This window comes from Trachypithecus francoisi, unplaced genomic scaffold (assembly GCF_009764315.1).
Source record: "Trachypithecus francoisi isolate TF-2019V2 unplaced genomic scaffold, Tfra_2.0 Lachesis_group3, whole genome shotgun sequence".
In the NCBI taxonomy this organism is placed as follows: Eukaryota; Metazoa; Chordata; class Mammalia; order Primates; family Cercopithecidae; genus Trachypithecus; species Trachypithecus francoisi.
In genome coordinates, this window is record NW_022681468.1 from 149736222 (window position 1) to 149756221 (window position 20000).

At 40.6% G+C, this 20000-nt stretch overlaps 1 protein-coding gene across 1 annotated transcript in view; it reads right to left on the minus strand.

The window, feature by feature from the left end:
• Positions 1 to 20000, minus strand: part of KNL1 (kinetochore scaffold 1) — a 74068-nt gene that overhangs the window by 26736 nt on the left and 27332 nt on the right. Inside the window, exons 10-13 of the mRNA XM_033190542.1 lie at positions 13911 to 18914; positions 10399 to 10537; positions 9929 to 9996; positions 9240 to 9338 (exon numbers count right to left, since the gene is read on the minus strand). Coding sequence (XP_033046433.1) covers positions 9240 to 9338; positions 9929 to 9996; positions 10399 to 10537; positions 13911 to 18914 — 5310 coding nt within the window. The remainder of the gene's footprint in view (positions 1 to 9239; positions 9339 to 9928; positions 9997 to 10398; positions 10538 to 13910; positions 18915 to 20000) is intronic.

Below are 20000 nucleotides of genomic sequence, written 5' to 3' on the forward strand. Positions count from 1 at the left end.
AGGCAACCTGCCTGCCTTGGCTTCCCAAAGTGCTGGGATTACAGGTGTGAGCCACCGTGCCCAGTTAAGTATTTTGGAATTTTTTTCAGATTTTTGGAATATTGCATATACATAATGAGATATCTTGGGGATGGAACGTGTCGATACACGAAATTAATTTATGTTTCATATACATCTTTTTTTTTTTGAGACGGAGTCTTGCTCTGTCGCCCAGCCTGGAATGCAGTGGTGCGATCTTGGCTCACTGCAAGCTCCGCCTCCCGGGTTCACGCCATTCTCCTGCCTCAGCCTCCCGAGTAGCTGGGACTACAGGCGCCTGCCACCTCGCCCGGCTAGTTTTTTGTATTTTTTAGTAGAGACGGGGTTTCACCGTGTTAGCCAGGGTGGTCTCGATCTCCTGACCTTGTGATCCGCCCGTCTCGGCCTCCCAAAGTGCTGGGATTACAGGCTTGAGCCACCGCGCCTGGCTTCATATATATCTTATACTCATAGCCTGACAGTAATTTCATACAATATTTTAAATAATTTGCATGAAACAAAGCTTATATACATTGAACCATCATAAAGCAAAGGTATCACTACCTCAGCCACCCATGTGGACTATCTGTGGCTGTTTGGCATCACCATCATTCCTGACTCACAGAACATTTTGACAGCAACCCATTCATTACATGAGGTCAGGTGTGAAATTTTCCATTTGTGGCATCATGTCAGCACTGAAAAATTCTGGGTTTTAGAGCATTTCAGATTTTTGATTTTTTGAATTAGGGATGCTCAACCTGGAGTATATCACTTCTTTACAACCCCTAATGAATTAATGGCTGCATACACGTCATCACCAGACATTATCCTAATGGATTACAACTATGAACTAAACTTGAAAAAAAAAAAAACCCCTGTTAATCTGATCAAGCCTATCATCAATATACAAAAAAAAAAACAAGGGCAGAGAAATATTTGGGCATGCACAATTAGCAACATCTGGACTGTGGTAAACTCTACAGGAAAAACCCGATTTCTTCATTAAAAGGTAGGAAAGAAACAAAAAAAATGAAGATTAAAAATATTTTTAAAATACAAAAAAAAAGACAAAAAGAGAAAAAGAGATGGAAAAAGACCTTATAGGTTATAAGACTAAAGAGAGATTTCAACTAATTGGCAATGTTTGAATCTCATTTGGATCCCAAGATAACAAACTGGGGGAAAAAAAAGGTATAAGACGATCAGGGAAATATAAACACTGACTGAATAATCAATCATTTTATGGTATGATTATGATATTGGATATGTTTTTAAAATAAGAGTCTTCATCTTTTTAGGGAATACATACTGAAATACTTATAGATTGATGATGTTTGGGGTTTGCATCACAATAACGGGGGGCAGGGGAAATTTCTATACACAAAATTAATTTATGTTTCATATATATCTTTTTTTTTTTTTTTGAGACAGAGTCTCACTCTGTTGCTCAGGCTGGAGCTCAGTGGCGTGATCTCAGCTCACTGCAGCCTCCATCTCCCTGGTTCAAGTGATTCTCCCACTTCAGCCTTGCGAGTAGCTGGGACTACAGGTATGCACCACCACTTTCAGCTAATTTTAGTATTTTTTTGGTAGAGCAGGGTTTCACCATGTTGGCCAGGCTGGTCTCGAACTCCTGACCTCAAGTGATCCTCCTGCCTAGGCCTCCCAAAGTACTGGGATTACAGGTATGAGCCATAGCACCAAGACAAGAGGTGATAATTTATGAAGTTGGGTGACAGACACACAGGGGGTTAATAAAACTATTCTCTATTTTCTGATATGTTTGAAATTTCCTATAATACTAAAATTTTTTTTAAAAGGAGGTTTCATCATAAACTTCCATAACACATAAAGGGAAGCACAAGATGACGTTTCCAGAGATCTGCCAGGAACTCACGCCTGTAATCCCAGCACTTTGGCACTTTGGGAGGCCGAGGTGGGCAGATCACCTGAGGTCAGGAGTTCGAGACCAGCCTGGCCAACATGGCGAACTCCCATGTCTACTAAAAATAGAAAAATTAGCCAGGCATGGTGTTGGACACCTGTAACCCCAGCTACTGGGGAGGCTGAGGCAGGGAGAATCACTTGAACCTGGGAAGTGGAGGTTGCAGTGAGGTGAGATCACACCACTGCACTCCAGTCTGGGCGACAGAGTAAGACTCCGACTCAAAAAAAAAAAAAAAAACCAAAAAAAACACAACAGTTCCTCAACGTTATACGGGATGTGAGTTATAGTGCTTTGCCCTGAGTCACTACATGAGCATGCAGGGGGTCATGGGCCTCTACAATAGCATCTTCTGCTCATGCTGCCAACTGAGTTCCTGCCACTGTACGTATATATGGGAGCTGAGTACATGTCTATGAGGGCTGGCACACATCTCTCCCCCTGCCTCAAGAATACATTCCCCAGGTGGGTATGGTGGCTCACACCTATAATCTCGGCACTTTGGGAGGCCAAGGTGGGCAGATCATCTGAGGTTGGGAGTTTGAGACCAGCCTGACCAATACGGGGAAACCCCACCTCTACTAAAAATACAAAATTAGCCAGGCATGGTAGTACATGCCTGTAATCCTAGCTACTTGCGAGGCTGAGGCAGGAGAATCGCTTGAACCTGGGAAGTGGAGGTTGCAGTGAGCCGAGATCGTGCCACCGCACTCCAGCCTGGTCAAGAAGAGCGAAATTTCATCTCAAAAAAAAAAAAAAAAAAAATTCCCAAATTCCTCTACCCTAAAAGAGCCACAGTCATTTAAATCCTGAAACAGATTCCCACAGCCATGAACCTCATTTTCCATGGTCCATATATAATCCATCTCTTTGGCCTTTTCCTATTTTGGGATTATCAACTTCTTTCCTGAAGTACCCTGAACTCTCTTCCCATTTTGATAAGTTTGTTCCCAGATGTATTTTCCTATCATTGCCCCTCCTAACTTCAGCAAGACCTGGGAGGAAAGGGGAAGATTCATAACATCGATTTGTCAAGGATCAAATCCTCTCCCTCCTTCACCCTCCAGCATCCTCTCTGTTCCAATCCTTCCCCTCTGCTCTCCTCTGTTTGGTCTTGGTCCCCTGATAGTCTTTCTACTTTTCTTATAAAGGGAAAGTAAAAAGAGTATTAGCCCCTGGATGCACACTTAAGCTCCTTTCTCCTCCCTATCTACAGCTGAGGCAAGAAGATTCTACTGGCAAGGGGTAGCTATCATGGCAATGAGGCTGAAGCCCAAAAGGGGTGTGCCCATCTTCCCAATTTCTATTCTTGCTTTACCTTTCGCATTCAAATATATAATTCTCCAGGAATTGATTTGTTTCTAAACAGCTTTATGGAGATATAATTCACATACAATGCAATCCATCCATTTAAGTATACAATTAAATGAATTTTAAAGTATATTCACGTGCCAGGCACGGTGGCTCATGCCTGTAATCCCAGCACTTTGGGAGGCCAAGGTGGGCAGATCACGAGGTCAAGAGTTCAAGACCAGCCTGGCCAAAAGGGTGAAACCCTATCTTTACTAAGAACACAAAAATTGGCCAGGTGTGGTGGCATGTGCCTGTAATCCCAGGTACTTGGGAGGCTGAGGCAGGAGAATCTCCTGAACCTGGAAGGTGGAGGTTGCAGTGAGCCGAGATCGTGCCACTGCACTCCAGCCTGGGCAACAAGAGTGAAACTTGGTCTCAAAAACAAACAAACAACAACAATAACAAAAACCTAAGATACAAACACACACATTAGCCTAGGCCTACACAGGGTCAAAATCATTAATATCATTGTCTTCTACCTCCACTTCTTGTTCTACTGGAAGGTCTGGAGGAACAGTAACACCCATGGAGCTATCATCTCCTATGATAATAATGCCTTCTTTTGGAATAACTCCTGCAGGACTTGCCTGAGGCTGTTTTACAGTTAATTTGTTTTATTTATAAGTTGGAGCACACTCTAAAATAACAATAAGGGCCAGGCATGGTGTCTTGCACCTGCAATCCCAGTACTTTGAGGGGCAAGATAGGATTGCTTCAGGCCAGGAATTTGATATCAGCCTGGTCGACATAGCGAGACCGCATCTCTATGAAATATTTAAAAATTAGCCAGGTGTGGTGGCTTGTGCATATAATCCTAGCTACTTGGGAGGCTGAGGCAAGAGAATCACTTGAGCACCGGAGTTTGAGGCTGCAGTGAGCCAAGGTCATTATACTCTGGCCTGGGTGACAAAGTGAGATTCTAGTTCAAAAAAATAACATAACAATAAAGAGTACAGTATAGGCCAGGCGCGGTGGCTCAAGCCTGTAATCCTAGCACTTTGGGAGGCCGAGACAGGTGGATCACAAGGTCAGGAGATTGAGACCATCCTGGTTAACCTGGTGAAACCCCATCTCTACTAAAAAATACAAAAAACCAGCCGGGCGAGGTGGCAGGCGCCTGTAGTCCCAGCTACTCGGGAGGCTGAGGCAGGAGAATGGCGTAAACCCGGGAGGCGGAGCTTGCAGTGAGCTGAGATCCGGCCACTGCACTTCAGCCTGGGCAACAGAGCGAGACTCCGTCTCAAAAAAAAAAAAAAAAAGAGTACAGTATAGTAAATACATAAAACAGCAACCTAATGGTTTGTCATCTTTATCAAGTACTATTTTACTGTACATAATTATAGGTACTACCCTTTAATAGGAATGGCAGCACAGGTTTGTTTACATTAGCATCACCACAAACGTGAGTAATGTGTTGTGCTACAACATCACAATGTCACTAGACAATGGGAATTTTCCAGCTCCATTATAATTTTTTTTTTTTTTTGAGACAGAGTTTTGCTCTGTTGCCCAGGCTGGAGTGCAGTGGCGTGACCTTGGCTTACTGCAGCTTCCACCTCCTGGGTTCAAGCGATTCAGTAGCTGGGACTCCAGGCACATGCCATTATGCCTGGCTAATTTTTGTAGAGACAGGGTTTTGCCATGTTGGCCAGGCTGGTCTCAAACTCCTGGCCTCAAATGATCCACCCGCCTTGGCCTCCCAAAGTGCTGGGATTATAGGTGTAAGCCACCATGCCTGGCCTCCATAAAAATCTTATGGGACCACCTGTGTATATGTGGTTCGCTGTTGACCAAAATGTCCCTATGCAGCACATGACTGTTATTTGGAAAAATATCTTTTCAGATCCTTTGATCATTTTTAAATTGGGTTGTATTTTATTTATTTATTTAAATAGAGACAGGGTCTCACTATGTTTTATTTATTTATTTAAATAGAGATGGGGTCTCACTATGTTGCCCAGGCTGGTCTCAAACTCCTGAGCTCAAGCAGTCCTCTAGTCTAGGCCACTCAAAGTGCTAAGATTACAGGCATGAGCTACCAAGCCAGGCCTAAATTGGACTGTATTTTTATTATTGAGTTGTAAGAGTTCTTTATCTATTTTGCATAAAGCTTCTTATCAGATGTATGATTTCAACTGTTTTCTTGCATTCTGTGGGTTGCCTTTTCACTTTCTTGTTTTTTTTGTTTGTTTTGTTTTTTGTTTTTTTTTTTGAGACAGGGTCCAGCTCTATCTCCAAGGTTGGAGTGCAGTGCTACAATCTTGGCTCCTTGCAAGTTCTGCCTCCTGGGCTCAAGTCATCCTCCCACTTCAGCCTCCCGAGTAGCTGGGACTACAGGCACGTGCAACCAGGCCTGGCTAATTATTTTATTTTGTACCGGATTTTTCCTGTTGCCCAGTCTGGTCTCAAACTCCTAGGGTCAAGCAATCCTCCCACCTCAGCCTCCCAAAGTGTTGAGATTACAGATGTGAGCCATGGCACCCAGCAAAAAATTATTTTGATCTCTTTTAATCTATGAGTATGTATTCTTTCTTAATCTTCTATATTTCGGCTTTCTCTTTTTTCATTCATTCATTTAATTAAAAGATGTGGGGGGGGTCTCGCTATGTTGCCCAGGCTGGTCTTGAACTCTTAGTTTTAAGTGATCTCCCCTCCTCAGCCTCCCACGTAGCCAGAACTACAGGAACCAGCCACTGTGCGCAACTGCTTGTTTCTTCTTAATTAGACTCCTCAGGAGTTTTTTTTTTTTTTTTTTTTTTTGAGACGGAGTCTCGCTCTGTCGCCCAGGCTGGAGTGTAGTGGCCGGATCTCAGCTCACTGCAAGCTCCGCCTCCCGGGTTCACGCCATTCTCCTGCCTCAGCCTCCCGAGTAGCTGGGACTACAGGCGCCGCCACCTCGCCCGGCTAGTTTTTTTTTTTTGTATTTTTTAGTAGAGACAGGGTTTCACCGCGTTAGCCAGGATGGTCTCGATCTCCTGACCTCCCGATCCGCCCGCCTCGGCCTCCCAAAGTGCTGGGATTACAGGCTTGAGTCACCGCGCCCGGCCAGGAGTTTTCTAATTTTATCGTCTTTTCGAAGTATAGCTTTTGGATTTATTCTTTTGTTGTTGTTGTTGAGATGGGGTCTTGTTCTGTTGACCAGGCTGGAGGGCAGTGGTGCAATCACGGCTCACTGCAGCCTTGAACCCCTAGGCTCAAGAGATCCTCCCATGACAGCCTCCTGAGTAGTTGGGACCACAGTCACAGGCCACTACACTTGGCCAATTTTAAAATTTTCTGTAGAGACAGGGTCTCCCTATTTTCCCGAGGCTGGTCTCAAACTCCTGAGCTCAAGCATTCCTCTCGCCTTGGTCTCTCAAAGTGCTGAAATTATAGGTGTGAGCCACCACGCCTGGCCTGGATTTATCCTTTCCACCAATTTTTGTTTTCTATTTCATTAGCTCCACTTTTTACCTATATTAATTCTATTTTTTTTGTGGATATTATGAGTATTAAAAATAACCTGGCTGGGCATGGTGGCTCATGCCTGTAATTATAGCACTTTAGGAGGCCAAGGTGGGTGGACTGCTTAAGCCCAGGAGCTCAAGAACAGCCTGGGCAACATAGCAAGATCTCGTCTCTAAAAGTAAAGAAATAAATAAAAATTTCTTTAGTTTTAGACTCCATGACAACAAAGGTATCTAAGGCTTTTAATTCCTGCTAAGTATAGCTTTTGCTATATGTCCCACAGATTAGCCATTAAACATTCTCCTTTATTAGAAATAGTTTCAACTTATCTGATCTAGGAATTATCTAGAAGTGTTTCCTGTTTTTTTACCCAACTACATTGTCTACAACGGCAGTTCCCAACCTTTTTGGCACCAGGGACCAGTTTCATGGCAATTTCTCCAAGGACCAGGAAGAGGGGATAGCCTCAGGATGATTCAAGCACACTACATTTATTCTGAACTTTTTTTTTTTTTTGAGACAGGATCCGGCTTTGTTGCCTAGGCTGGAGTGCAATGGTGCAATACTGGCTCAATGCAACCTCCACTTCCTGGGCTCAAGCCATCCTCCCACCTCAACCTCCCAAGTAGCTCGGACGACAGGTGTGTGCCACCATGCCCAGCTAATTTTTGTATTGTTTTAGACACGGGTTTAGCCATGTTTGTCAGACCGGTCTTGACCTCCTAAGCTCGGGTGATCTGTCTGGCTGGGCCTCCCAAAGTGCTGGGATTACAGGTGTGAGCCACCATGCCCAGTCTAAACTTTATTTCTATTATTACTACATTGTAATATATAATGAAATAATTATATAACTCATCGTAATATAGCATCTGTGGGAGCCCCAAGATTATTTTCTTGCAACTAGATGGTCCCATCTAGGGGTGATAGGAGGCACTGACAGATAATCATGTATTAGATTCTCTTAAGGAGTGCGCAACCTAGATCCTTCATGTGTGCAGTTCACAATAGGGTTCATACTTCTATGAGAATCTAATGCCACTGCTGATCTGAAAGGAGGCAGAGCTCAGTTGGTAATGCAAGCAATGGGAAGTGGCTGTAAATACAGATGAAGCTTTGTTCGCTCCACCACCATTCACCTCCTGCTATATGGCCCAGTTCCTAATCCCAGGGGTTGGGGACACTTTGTCTACAAGATACTGTGTTTCTTAATTTCTAAGAATCTCAGAATGTTTTGGTTCTTTTATTAGTTCTAAATTGTATTGGATCAAGATTAGATTATGTAGTCTCTATAAAACCTCCATTTTAAAAAATTTATTAATGTTTTCTTTGTGGCCAAGAGTATAACTAACTTTTGGAAATGTTCGATAGACTTAAGAGAAAAAATATTCCTCAGCCGGGTGCGGTGGCTCAAACCTGTAATCCCAGCACTTTGGGAGGCCGAGACGGGGGGATCACGAGGTCAGGAGATCAAGACCATCCTGGCTAACACGGTGAAACCCCGTCTCTACTAAAAAATACAAAAATCTAGCCGGGCGAGATGGCGGGTGCCTGTAGTCCCAGCTACTCGGGAGGCTGAGGCAGGAGAATGGCGTAAACCCGGGAGGCGGAGCTTGCAGTGAGCTGAGATCCAGCCACTGCACTCCAGCCTGGGCGACAGAGCGAGACTCCGTCTCAAAAAAAAAAAAAAAAAAAAAAAAGAGAGAAAAAATATTCCTATGTAAGGAATATAAGTTTTTCTATTAATCTTTTAAATTGAGTTTGTTGATTGTATTATTCAAATATTTATGATTTTTATCCAGTTTACATATTTTTGATTTTGAAAACTGTTCATTAAAAACCTCTGCTACCCTTAGATTTTTATAATGGAGGAAAAAGCACATTTAGTTTTGTAATCAAGAAAATGTATCAAAAAATAGATGGCAAGGAATGAAGGGAAAATTCAAATTTTATCTTATCAAAATCCATGATAAAAAAATTCATGTGAAAATTTTTGTTTTTTGTTTATGCTAATAACAAATCTCTCTACTATAAGAAAACTCTCGGCCGGGCATGGTGGCTCACACTTGTAATTCCAGCACTTTGGGAGGCTGAGGCGGGTGGATCACGAGATCAGGAGTTCAAGACCAGGCTGGCCAATATAATGAAACCCTGTCTCTACAAAAATACAAAAATTAGCTGGGCGTGGTGGCACGTGCCTGTAGTCTCAGCTACTCAGGAGGCTGAGGCAAGAGAATCACTTGAACCCAGGAGGCAGAGGTTGCAGTGAGCCGAGATCATGCCGCTGCACTCCATCCTGGGCAACAGAGCGAGACTCTGTCTCAAAAAAAAAAAAAGAAAGAAAACTCTCTATAGGAAAATTTGCTCTCTTCCATTCTTTGTGTGCTTTTAAATAAATGTTTGCTTTGATGCAGTTTAGTAAAAAGTGCAACATATTTTAACTGAGATAACCAATTTGCCAAGAAACTGCACTTACATTGCCTGGGAGATTGCTCTGTCGGGGTTTCTGTATCAAGATGTGGACCTGGAGAAGTATAAAGAACTCCCTTATTGTTATTCTCCCATCTTGGAGTTTCTGAGAAAAGAAAAAAAAAGTCCACACGAAAATTCAATGTGATCTCACTTTGATATAACCACCTCATTTGTTTCTAAAAGCTTAAAGTATATTGTATACATTTATGGAAATATCATCCAGCTATCTGCAAGCTATACATGAGCAGATTTTATCTAAGATTATTTCTTAAGGTTATTGAATAACAATAGAGTTTTAAAAATCCCAAAACCCAAAACATACATCTTTTTTTCTCTTTTTTTGAGACAAGGTCTTGCTCTGTCACCCAGCCTGGGGTACAGTTGTGTGATCATGGCTCACTGCAGCCTTGAACTCCTGGGCTCAAGTGATTCTCTTGCCTCAGGCTCCCATGTTGCTGGGATTACAGGCATGCACTACCATGACCAGCCAAAATAAATACCTTTTAATCGTGACTACTACTCCATTTAATTAATTGCTAGGTTGGATCTTTAAGAAAAGTAGTCTTCTGTATATTTGAAATATTTCATAATTAAAACAAAATTTAAAACCAAGAATATTACATGTATTAGAAATGAGATGTTTAAACCTCTTTTCTTTATAAATTAAAAAAAAGAAAAATAATTTTAACATACCTCCCTCAAGCTCTCTTCACAAATAGTATCTCTGAGAAACTGTGATTCCATTTGACTACTGCGGTAAGCTAGAAGTAAAGCAAATTCTGGTGATGAACAAGTCAAAACTGAACTGTAAACTTAACTGTGGTTATCATTCAGATTGTTTCTGATCCTGAAGCCACCCACTGGGATCTTTCTGGGAAGACAGTCATGTAGCACAGCAAAGTATATTATAGCTTTAAGGCTCCAGTGTTTCTCCACTAATTATAAGCCCATGAAGGAAATCACTATTTCTCTGTAGTATGTCACTTCTCAGTGCATTACAATAACTAAGAATTAAAAATAAACTAAATATTATTTTACTGATCAACTTTTTATAATCCCAAAAAGGCATATACAACATTCAAATATTTCCTGAACTGAAAATTACTTATTATTAGTCAAGTAAGCAGAAGGCTGCTATTATTTAGCCTTCATGAAGCTCTTACTGCTGAAGTCCAGACAGGTCCCATCAGCCTTGACTGAATCCAGAGAGCTGCTGCAACTAGATGGGGTCCTGCTCAGGTTTTTTGTCAATACGCTGTTAGCACTTTTATCTATATCCTCTTCAGTATGGTGATCGAAAATCTGAAATTGTCAATTAAGAAATATCTCAAAATAAAATATATACTGTATATTTACGATGAACACTAACATAAATACTACTTCTAACATACAATGTATCTATAATTCATATGAAATATCTTAGTAAAGAATTAGAACAAGTAATAAGCATCTTAAGCCTAATTAGAGTTTAAAGTAATTTTATTGAATGTAACTCTACGGATTATACAGTGTATGCAAATTATTTCTCATTATGTATGGAAGTTAAAACCAGATCCTGTAAGGTACCAAATGTTCACCTATCCAATAATTCAACTACTAGCCACCAATAGCAGGGCAACCACACTGTAGAAAACCAGACTAGAATATTGGCTGTATGTGGTGGCCCTGGCTAGAGTCCAGACAATAAACTTATTTCCAGGCTTTTCTACTTTCCTCTCCAGCTGACCAAGACTTCTTTAGCTGAATAAGTTATGTGGTCCTGCTTTTACTATTTTAACCATTTGACTTCACAGCTTTAAATGCCATCTTCATCTACCTTCTTACATGCTTTTTGAAAACAACTTTTTTTTTTTTTTTTTTTGAGGAAGAGTCTTAGCTGTCACCCAGGCTGGAGTGCACTGGCGTGATCTTGGCTCACTGCAAGCTCTACCTCCTGGGATCACGCCATTCTCCTGCCTCAGCCTCCCAAGTAGCTGGGACTACGGGCGCCCGCCACCACATCTGGCTAATTTTTTGTATTTTTAGTAAAGACGGGGTTTCATCGTGTTAGCCAGAACGGTCTCGATCTCCTGACCTCGTGATCCACCTGCCTTGGCCACCCAAAGTGCTGGGATTACAGGCGTGAGCTACCATGCCCGGCTGAAAACAATATATTATCTAAATGCTATTAAGGGAGCTGGGCACAGTGGCTCACGCCTGTAACCTCAGCATTTTGGGAGGCTAAGGCAGGCAGATCACTTGAGGTCAGGAGTTTAAGACCAGCCTGGCCAACATTGTGAAACCCTCTCTCTACTGAAAATACAAAAATTAGCCGGGTGTGGTGGCACATGCCTGTAATCCCAGCTACTCAGGAGGCTGAGGGAGGAGAATCACTTGAACCTAGGAGGCAGAGTTTGCGGTGAGCCAAAATCACACCACTGCACTCCAGCCTGGGCAACAGAGCAAGACTCGATCTCAAAACACAACAATAATAATAATAAATAAATAAACGCCATTATGGGCTGCGGTGGCTCATGCCTGTAATCCCAGCACTCTGGGAGGTCGAGGTGGGTAGGTCACTTGAGGCCAGGAGTTTGAGACCAGCCTGGCCAACGTGGTGAAACTTCATCTCTACTAAAAACACAAAAATTAGCAGGGCGTTGTGGTGTGCACCGGTACTCCCAGCTACTTGGGAGGCTGAGACATAAGAATCACTTGAACCAGGGAGATGGAGGTTGCAGTGGGCTGAGGTCACTCCACTGCACTCCAGCCTAGGCAACAGAGCAAGGCCCTGTCTCAAAAATAAATGAATGAATAAATGCTATTATGTAAGCTCCATGAGAGCAGATTTTTGTCTGCATTCCCAGCACATAAAACAGTGCCTGGCTGGGCGCAGTGGCTCACGCCTGTAATCCCAGCACTTTGGGACGCCGAGGTAGGTGGATCACTTGCAGTCAGGAGTTTGAGACCAGCCTGACCAACATGGTGAAACCCCATCTCTACTAAAAGTACAAAATTAGCTGGGCGTGTTGGCGCACGCCTGTAATCCCAGCTACTTGGGAGGCTGAGGCAGGAGAATCGCTTGGACCCGGGAGGCCAAGGTTGCAGTGAGCTGAGATCATGCCACCGCACTCCAGCCTGGGTGACAGAGCGAGACTCCATCTCAAAAAAAAAAGAAAAAAAAAAAAAAAAAACAACAACAGTGCCTAAGACATAGCAGATAATCTATATATTTATTGAAAATAGAAGGCAGTCCGGGCGCGGTGGCTCACTCCTGTAATATCAGGACTTTAGCAAGCCAAGGTGGGTGGATCACCTGAGGTCAGGAGTTCAAGACCAGACTGGCCAACATGGCGAAATCCTGTCTCTACTAAAAATACAAAAAATAGCCAGGCATAATGGCGGGCGCCTGTAATCCCAGCTATTCAGAAGGTTGAGGCAGGAAAATCCTTGAACCCAGGAGGCAGAGGTTGTAGCAAGCCAAGACTATACTATTGCACTCCAGCCTGGGTGACAAAAGCAAAACTCCATCTCAAAAAAAGAAAATAGAATGTTAATTTTCATAAAAGTTACTGTTAAATTTTACATTGCTACTTTCTCATAATTTCATGACTAGCCATTGCATGACATTATCTTTCAGAGCCACTGAAATCACCTCCTATGCTTATCTTTTTAACAGAGTTGAAGCTTTGTTTCCTATGAAACTCTGATACTTCCTAATCTTTATTTCTCCGCCTACAAAATTTGGTCTACGTGACAGATTTTGTTCTCCCCAAGTTACCCAAATAGTACTTGACTTAAAAAAATGTGTCTTCTTTCAATTCATACAAAATGACCTAGGCATTCTCCTACTCACTAAAGAAATAGACTCTCTAAGGCTTGGTGCAATGGTTCACACTTGTAATCCCAGCACTTTGGGAGGCTGAGGCAGGCAGATCACTTGAGGTCAGGAGTTCGAGAGCAGCCTGGCCAATATGAGGAAACCCCATCTCTACTAAAAATACAAAAAAAAAAAAAAAAAAAGAAATTAGCCAGATGTGGTGCCCGGTGCCTGCAATCCCAGCTACTCGGAAGGCTGAGGCAGGAGAATCACTTGAACCCAGAAGGCGGAGGCTGCAGTGAGCAGAGATGGCACCACTGCACTTTAGCCTGGGCAACAGAGCAAGACTCCATCTCAAAAATAAAATAAAAATGAAAATGAAAATTAAATTAAAAAATAAGGAAAATGGACTCTCAACTTCTACATATCCTTATCAGCCAAGGAAATTCAGTCAAGCTTTACTTCATGCAGCTGGCAAAATAGAAAGGCTTTTTACTCCCCAAATATAACTCCACTGAAGATGACTTTTCAAGCTATATATACCCTCCCTAGAGATTCTTATATAAAGCCAAATTGACAAATCACTAGAGGTGATAGTATTTACCTTTTGAAATTATACAATCATAACTCTGGCTACTTTTTGTACAATTTTCCATTTAATTTTTTTGTATTTGTCACTTTAAATTGCTTTGAAGTCTAGCTGTTAGTCAATTAATTCCTGAAGGTTCTATATAATACTTCTCCAGCCCTGTAAGTGGAAATAATCATTCTCTGCTTACCCGAGACTAAGATTAAAATTCAAGAATACCCACAATTTAAAAAAACAAAACAAAACCCAAAACTCAAGAATATTCCTTGGTTCAAGACAGAGCTCACCTCCCGATCTTGCGTAGTATCACTAAAGTTAATCTCATTTTTTCTGATTTTTTTCTCCTTACGAATATCTTCTTCTTCTTGTACCCACGTTCTTTTTTGGCTATTGCAAGTTTTTTCCATTTTATTTTCATATGGTGAAATATCTTTTTGGTATGTCTCAATCAAAGCCTTTTCCTCAGTTTCTATGTTAATAGAGTCTGAAGAATTGATCTCATCAGGATATATAGGAAGATTTTCCTCATTTATATATTGAGAAGGACTTAGGTTCATTTTAGCTGCAACAGATCCAATGCCTGAATCTTTGCTGGAGACTGGCTGAATTTCTAAGTGATTTAAATCAGTAGTGTCTGCTGGAATCTGTTCCAGGTCATCAATACCAGTGACACTACAATTTCTCTTGTTTGGCAATCTAGGCAAAAAGATTCCCAAAGAACATCTCCTTACTTTATCTTTAAAAACTGTCTTTGATGGTAGACAGGTGGTTTCAGCTCCATTATGAGACTTTTTATTTTCTTCATCTCTACTATCTTTAGCATTGCTGGAGATTATGTTAATATTACGTATTTCTGTAGCTTGCACTATACTCATATCATTGTGTGCCTTATTCCCTAATTCAAATAATTGCTTTGGAAGGGGTGGTAGATGAACAGTTTGAAAAGCTAAGAACTCTTCAGTTTTTCCATTCAAATTATTCAGATTTGGTTTGATACTATGAAAACATGGAACATTAGATGTAATTACAGGATCTGGTGCTTCTTCAGCATTGACATGAGTTTGTATGACTTGCTTAGTTAAGTCTGAGTTACTGTGGAAATCCAGAGCTGTATTATAGTTAGTTGTTTGAATATTTTCCTTCAGTTCTTTTTTACAGGCTGCAGCAAACCACTTCTCATTATTGAGCATTTTGGGCTTTTCACATATGGGTGCAGAGGAATTTCCTATAATATTTAAACTCTTATTTCCAGCTTTAGACAGTATCACTTCATCTTTATTGATACTACTCTGTCCTTTTTTAGGTAATGGAGGTTGGTCAGTTGAGAAATGAGGCTGAGAAATAACACGAATATCATCAACAAAGACTTTCATTTGATCCTTTTGAAGCTTAAAAGATACTCGCTTTGAATTAAGTTCAGTCATCTCCCCCAGATCTTGACTATATACTAAAGTTTGATTAGCCAATAGATTTTGTGGCTCCTTAATCAGATCTTGATCTTTGTGCAGTGTTATGACATAGTCTAACTGTCCTTTGGTACTGGTTTGAATAACTTCTTCCTTCTCTAACAAAGGACAAGGAGCAGAGAGATGCTGTCCCTCAGATTCCAAGTAATATTCACTGGCAAAATCATTTGCATAAGCACGATCATTTTGCACTGGGCAATTATTGGCTTTTTCCTCATCTTTATCACATAAGGGCATGGCACTACCCTCCAAAATATCAGTACAGGAAATAACATTTGGTAAACAGGAATAATTATCACTGGATCCACAAAGAGCAGTTGCATGACTGCTTGTAAAGCCCACATTTCTTCTATCTCTATTATTTAACCGACAGCTTTCAATTTGGGCTTTTTCCAATGTACAGGCCTGTTCTACAACTTTCCCTATGATCTTTTCATCCATAGCAGCATTATGGAATTTGACGATTTCATTAGTAGTTTTATTAGTAGAAGCAAAGAGTTGTTGCTTTTGCTCAGTGTGAACAATTTTGTTTCCTATAGCCAGTGCTTGTTTTTCAGCGATTTCTTGAACACAGCTATTAACCTTAGGAAAGGAAACACCTAAGTTTTTTCCTTTTGCTATTCCAAATTTAGGGTTCTCTTCAAATATTTTCTCTGTGGCTTGACAGTCAATGAAAACAGTATCACAATTGGTGACTTCCAGATCATTGTAATTATCTGTGAATAATACAGTTTTGTCCATAGGCCTAATAGCTATTTCATTTGACAGGGCAGTTTTACATTCTAAGGCAGTTGTGTGACTCCTAGTGACCTCCATGTCATCCTGCCCACATGAATACAAAATAGTTTTAGAAGCCCCTGCAAAAGGCACCAAATGGAAGTCCTCTTTATTCTCTAGGGCACTTTTGTTACCTATTTCCACCATACAACTCTGGGTAATATCCATATCATTTTTATCATTCTCTGAAAATACAATGGTCTTGTCATTTTTTAGCTTAAGGCTTTTTCTTCTCTGACTTTTGCCTGATAGAGGTTCATTGAGCAATCCAGAATTTTGTACAGCTTTGATGTTTTTCCAAGTGGCTGATTTAGACAATACCATGTTATCAGCTACCTCTACAGGGCCCCTATTATTAGACCATTCCTCCAGAGGTGTTCGCTGGCTGTCATTTGCTACTAGACGGTCACTTTCACCATTTTCTGGAAAGAAAACACTCTCCTCAGTAGGAGTACATATCACTTTTGGTGTTCCTAGGCTTTTCCTTTGGGATGGTTCAAAGTTAGGTCGGTCTGTTCCTTCCTTTTCTTGGTAGTCAATGAAAACAGTATGGGACTTTGTCATTTCTAGTTCATCACGATTATCTACAAACACTACAGTTTTGTCCATAGGCCTAGTAGTTATTTCATCTGGTGAGACAGTTTTACATTCTAAGGCAGTTGTGTGACTTCTAGTAATCTCCATGTCATCCTGCCCACATGTATATAAAATAGTTTCAGAAGTTCCTGCCAATGGCACCAAATGACAATCATGTTTCTCTAATAAAGGTCTATGGTTTATTTCTACTGTATAACTCTTAGTGATATCCATATCATTCTTAACATCTTCTGAAAATATAATAGTCTTATCAATTTTTGGTCCGCCAACACTTTTCCTTCCCCAAATGCTGACATTTTGCTTTTCCTTTGGAAATTTAGGTTTCTGTATACTTTCGTCCTCTATAACATCCATAATACAGTTAGATTTAAGTACTCCACTTTTTTCTGTGGGACTTTTACCACATTTTTCAACTTTCACAGCTATCTGTCTGCTCGTTGTTGTTAGCTGGCTAATAGTGTGTTCTAAATTAGTTTTACCAAGTTCTTGTAGTTCAGAAGGACCAAATCCAATGACAACGGTGTGGCTCTTTGTTAGATCCATATTTTGCTCTTCCTCTGAACATATAATCATCTTGTCATTGCAACAGTCAGGTGTGGGATTGCTTAAACTTTTCCTCAGTGGCCCAGCCAGTTTAGAACTGTGGCCTAGTACAGATTTCACTGTATGACTACTTATAGCAGTATCATGATTTTTCATAGAGGATTGTCCTGATGAAAATAATGGCTTTGTGGTAGAAAACAAAGATTGTTCACATGAAACTATATTTCTATTAGCTCCTTGTTTATCAAGAACTCCACCACAGTAGACTACGTTATGGCTTGTTGCTATCTCCTGATTACAAGCAGCTGACTGAGGAGAATCTTTATCAAGGTAGGGCAAAACCTTCAAAACCCGATCTTTGTCTTTGTTCCAGGTATCGGTTAAGCTGTTTTTGGTTATCATGTCTGGCCGTTGAAATGGTTCATTATGACTTTTGGTCATTTCTTCACATTCATCTGAAGAGCTTTTGTTGTGAGAGTGAGATTCACTGGTATTCTCCGGTGCTAGATTATAAGTTGCAAGAGGAACCTGACTTCCTAAGTTACTTGTGTGACATTCAGTCAAATCCATATCTTCACCTGCTAAGAGTTCAGTCTTTCTATCAGTCAATGAAATAGATAAAGGATTTGACAGGCTCTGCTGTATTCTTTCCTTAGATACATGAGGAAGTGAGTTACAATTTACATTCATTTTCCCATCTTCTGATGTGGTCATATGATTTTGGAGCGTCATTTCTTTTTCAGGTGTTGGTACAGCTGCTATTTGCACATTTGATTGATCTTGTTTAAAAATTTGATTATCTATTGCAACTGTATGACTCTTGGTAATGTCCATGTTCTCCTCTCCGGAATAAATAGTTTTCTCTGTGACACAAGACATAGCATCTGGATTGCAATACATTTTAGAATAACCACTGTCATGCTTTAGCAAATTTTTCTCCTCTCTCATACTTGAGAGACATTTGGTCATTTCGATGGCATCATTACAACTAGAATAGAAAACTGTCTTACAACTTTGAATACATGGATTAGAACATACAGATTCTGGGGTCATGGCTAACATTCTGGCATCTTGATTACAAGTCTGTGAGACTGTGTGAGTTTCTGCCCCCATAATATGACTTCTGGTAATATGCATTTTGTCTGCAGGGTTTATGGAAGGGTCTTGAAAAGCAGCATTTTGTTTACTCTTAAAATTTATTTTATTTCCTGAAGCTTTAGTTCCACAACCTGTTGTTATATCCATGGCATTCTGAGTTTGATTTTCTATTTCAGAAAAATTACTTGTTGCAGGTAAAATCTGTATAGTGTGGTTAAATGTCAAGTCCATAAAGTCATTGCCATAAATTGTAATATCATTACCTTTAGATTCCCGTGAGGTGGTCTCACTGGATGTGGGAATCAATGTCTGAATATTGGCTGTATGACACTGGGTGAAATTCATCCCATCATCTTTTTCTCTAAAGATTCTAGTAACATTACTGTTATTCTCATCTTCATTAAGAGATATATGCATTTGATGTATAGAAGAGGCACTATTTGATTCATTGGAATAAACAGGTATCTCAAAATTTTCTTTATCAGGCCCATTAGGAAAAGTATTACATTTTCCTGTTTTCAATCTTTTTATGAAATCATTGAAATTTATTTTATTTTCTGAAGAAGTGCTTTGATCCATGGAAAAATTTACTTCTTTTTTCATTCTTGAGTCCTCAGTGTGAAGCTTTAAATTAGCTAGAAATGATGTGGTATCTATCTTGGTGGACTTTTCACTTTTGGGATTATCTAAAAGGCCTTTGGTAATCATTACAGTATGACTTGATGTCAGGTCCATCTGGTTTTCATCTGAAAAGATGACTGTCTGGTCATTTGCATGTTTCTTTTCATGGTTATGTTCTATAATTGAAAACTATAATGAAAGCAAAATATAAGAGATCAGAACAAAAGCAAACTTTTAAAAAGGCATTTTACAACATGTACTATATAAAAAATCCTCAGTGACGGTTTCATAACACATTGGTTTGTTTGAATCAATGGTGTAGTATGTTGCATATAATTTGTCATTAAAAATTATTCTTGGGAGGCCAAGGCAGGTGGATCACGAGGTCAGGAGATCGAGACCATCCTGGCTAACATGGTGAAACCCTGTCTCTACTAAAAAATACAAAAAACAAAATTAGCTGGGTGTGGTGGCGTGCGCCTGTAATCCCAGCTACTCGGGAGGCTGAGACAGGAGAATGGTGTGAACCCAGGAGGCGGAGCTTGCAGTGAGCTGAGATTGTGCCACTGCATTCCAGCCTGGGCAACAGAGCGAGACTCCGTCTCAAAAAAAAAAAAAAATTATTCCAGGCTGGGCACAGTGGCTCACACCTGGAATCCAAGTACTTTGGAAGGCTGAGGCAGGAGGACTGCCTGAAGCCAGGAGTAACAAAATAAGATCCTGTATCTACAAAAAAAATGTAAAAATCAGGCACAGTGGTACATGCTTGTAGTCCCAGCTACTAGGAAGGCTGATGTGGGAGGACTGCTTGAGTCCAGGAGTTTGAGCTGTCATGAGCTAGGATCACACCACTGCACTCCAACTTCAGCAACAAAGTAAGACCCAATCTATTAGGAAAAGAAAAAAAAAATTCTAAAGTCTGTGAGTAATTTACTTTTTAGTGTTATGGGACAAATTAAAAATTCAAGTTTAATTATACATCCACTAGAATGACTAAAAAATTAAAAACACTGACAGCACCAAATGTAAACATGACGAAAATTTTAATTACTATATTGAATAGGTCATTCTTATCCTAAATTTTAAAAGTCTAGGAAAGGCATAAGTCCATGATGGCTAATCTATGTTACATTCTAGACTGGGCTTGGTGGCTCACACTTATAATCCCAACACTCTGGGAAGCCAAGGCAGAAGGGTCCCTTGAGCCCAGGAGTTCAAGACGAGCCTGGGCAACATAGTGAGATCTTGTCTCTACAAAAAAATGAACAAAATTAG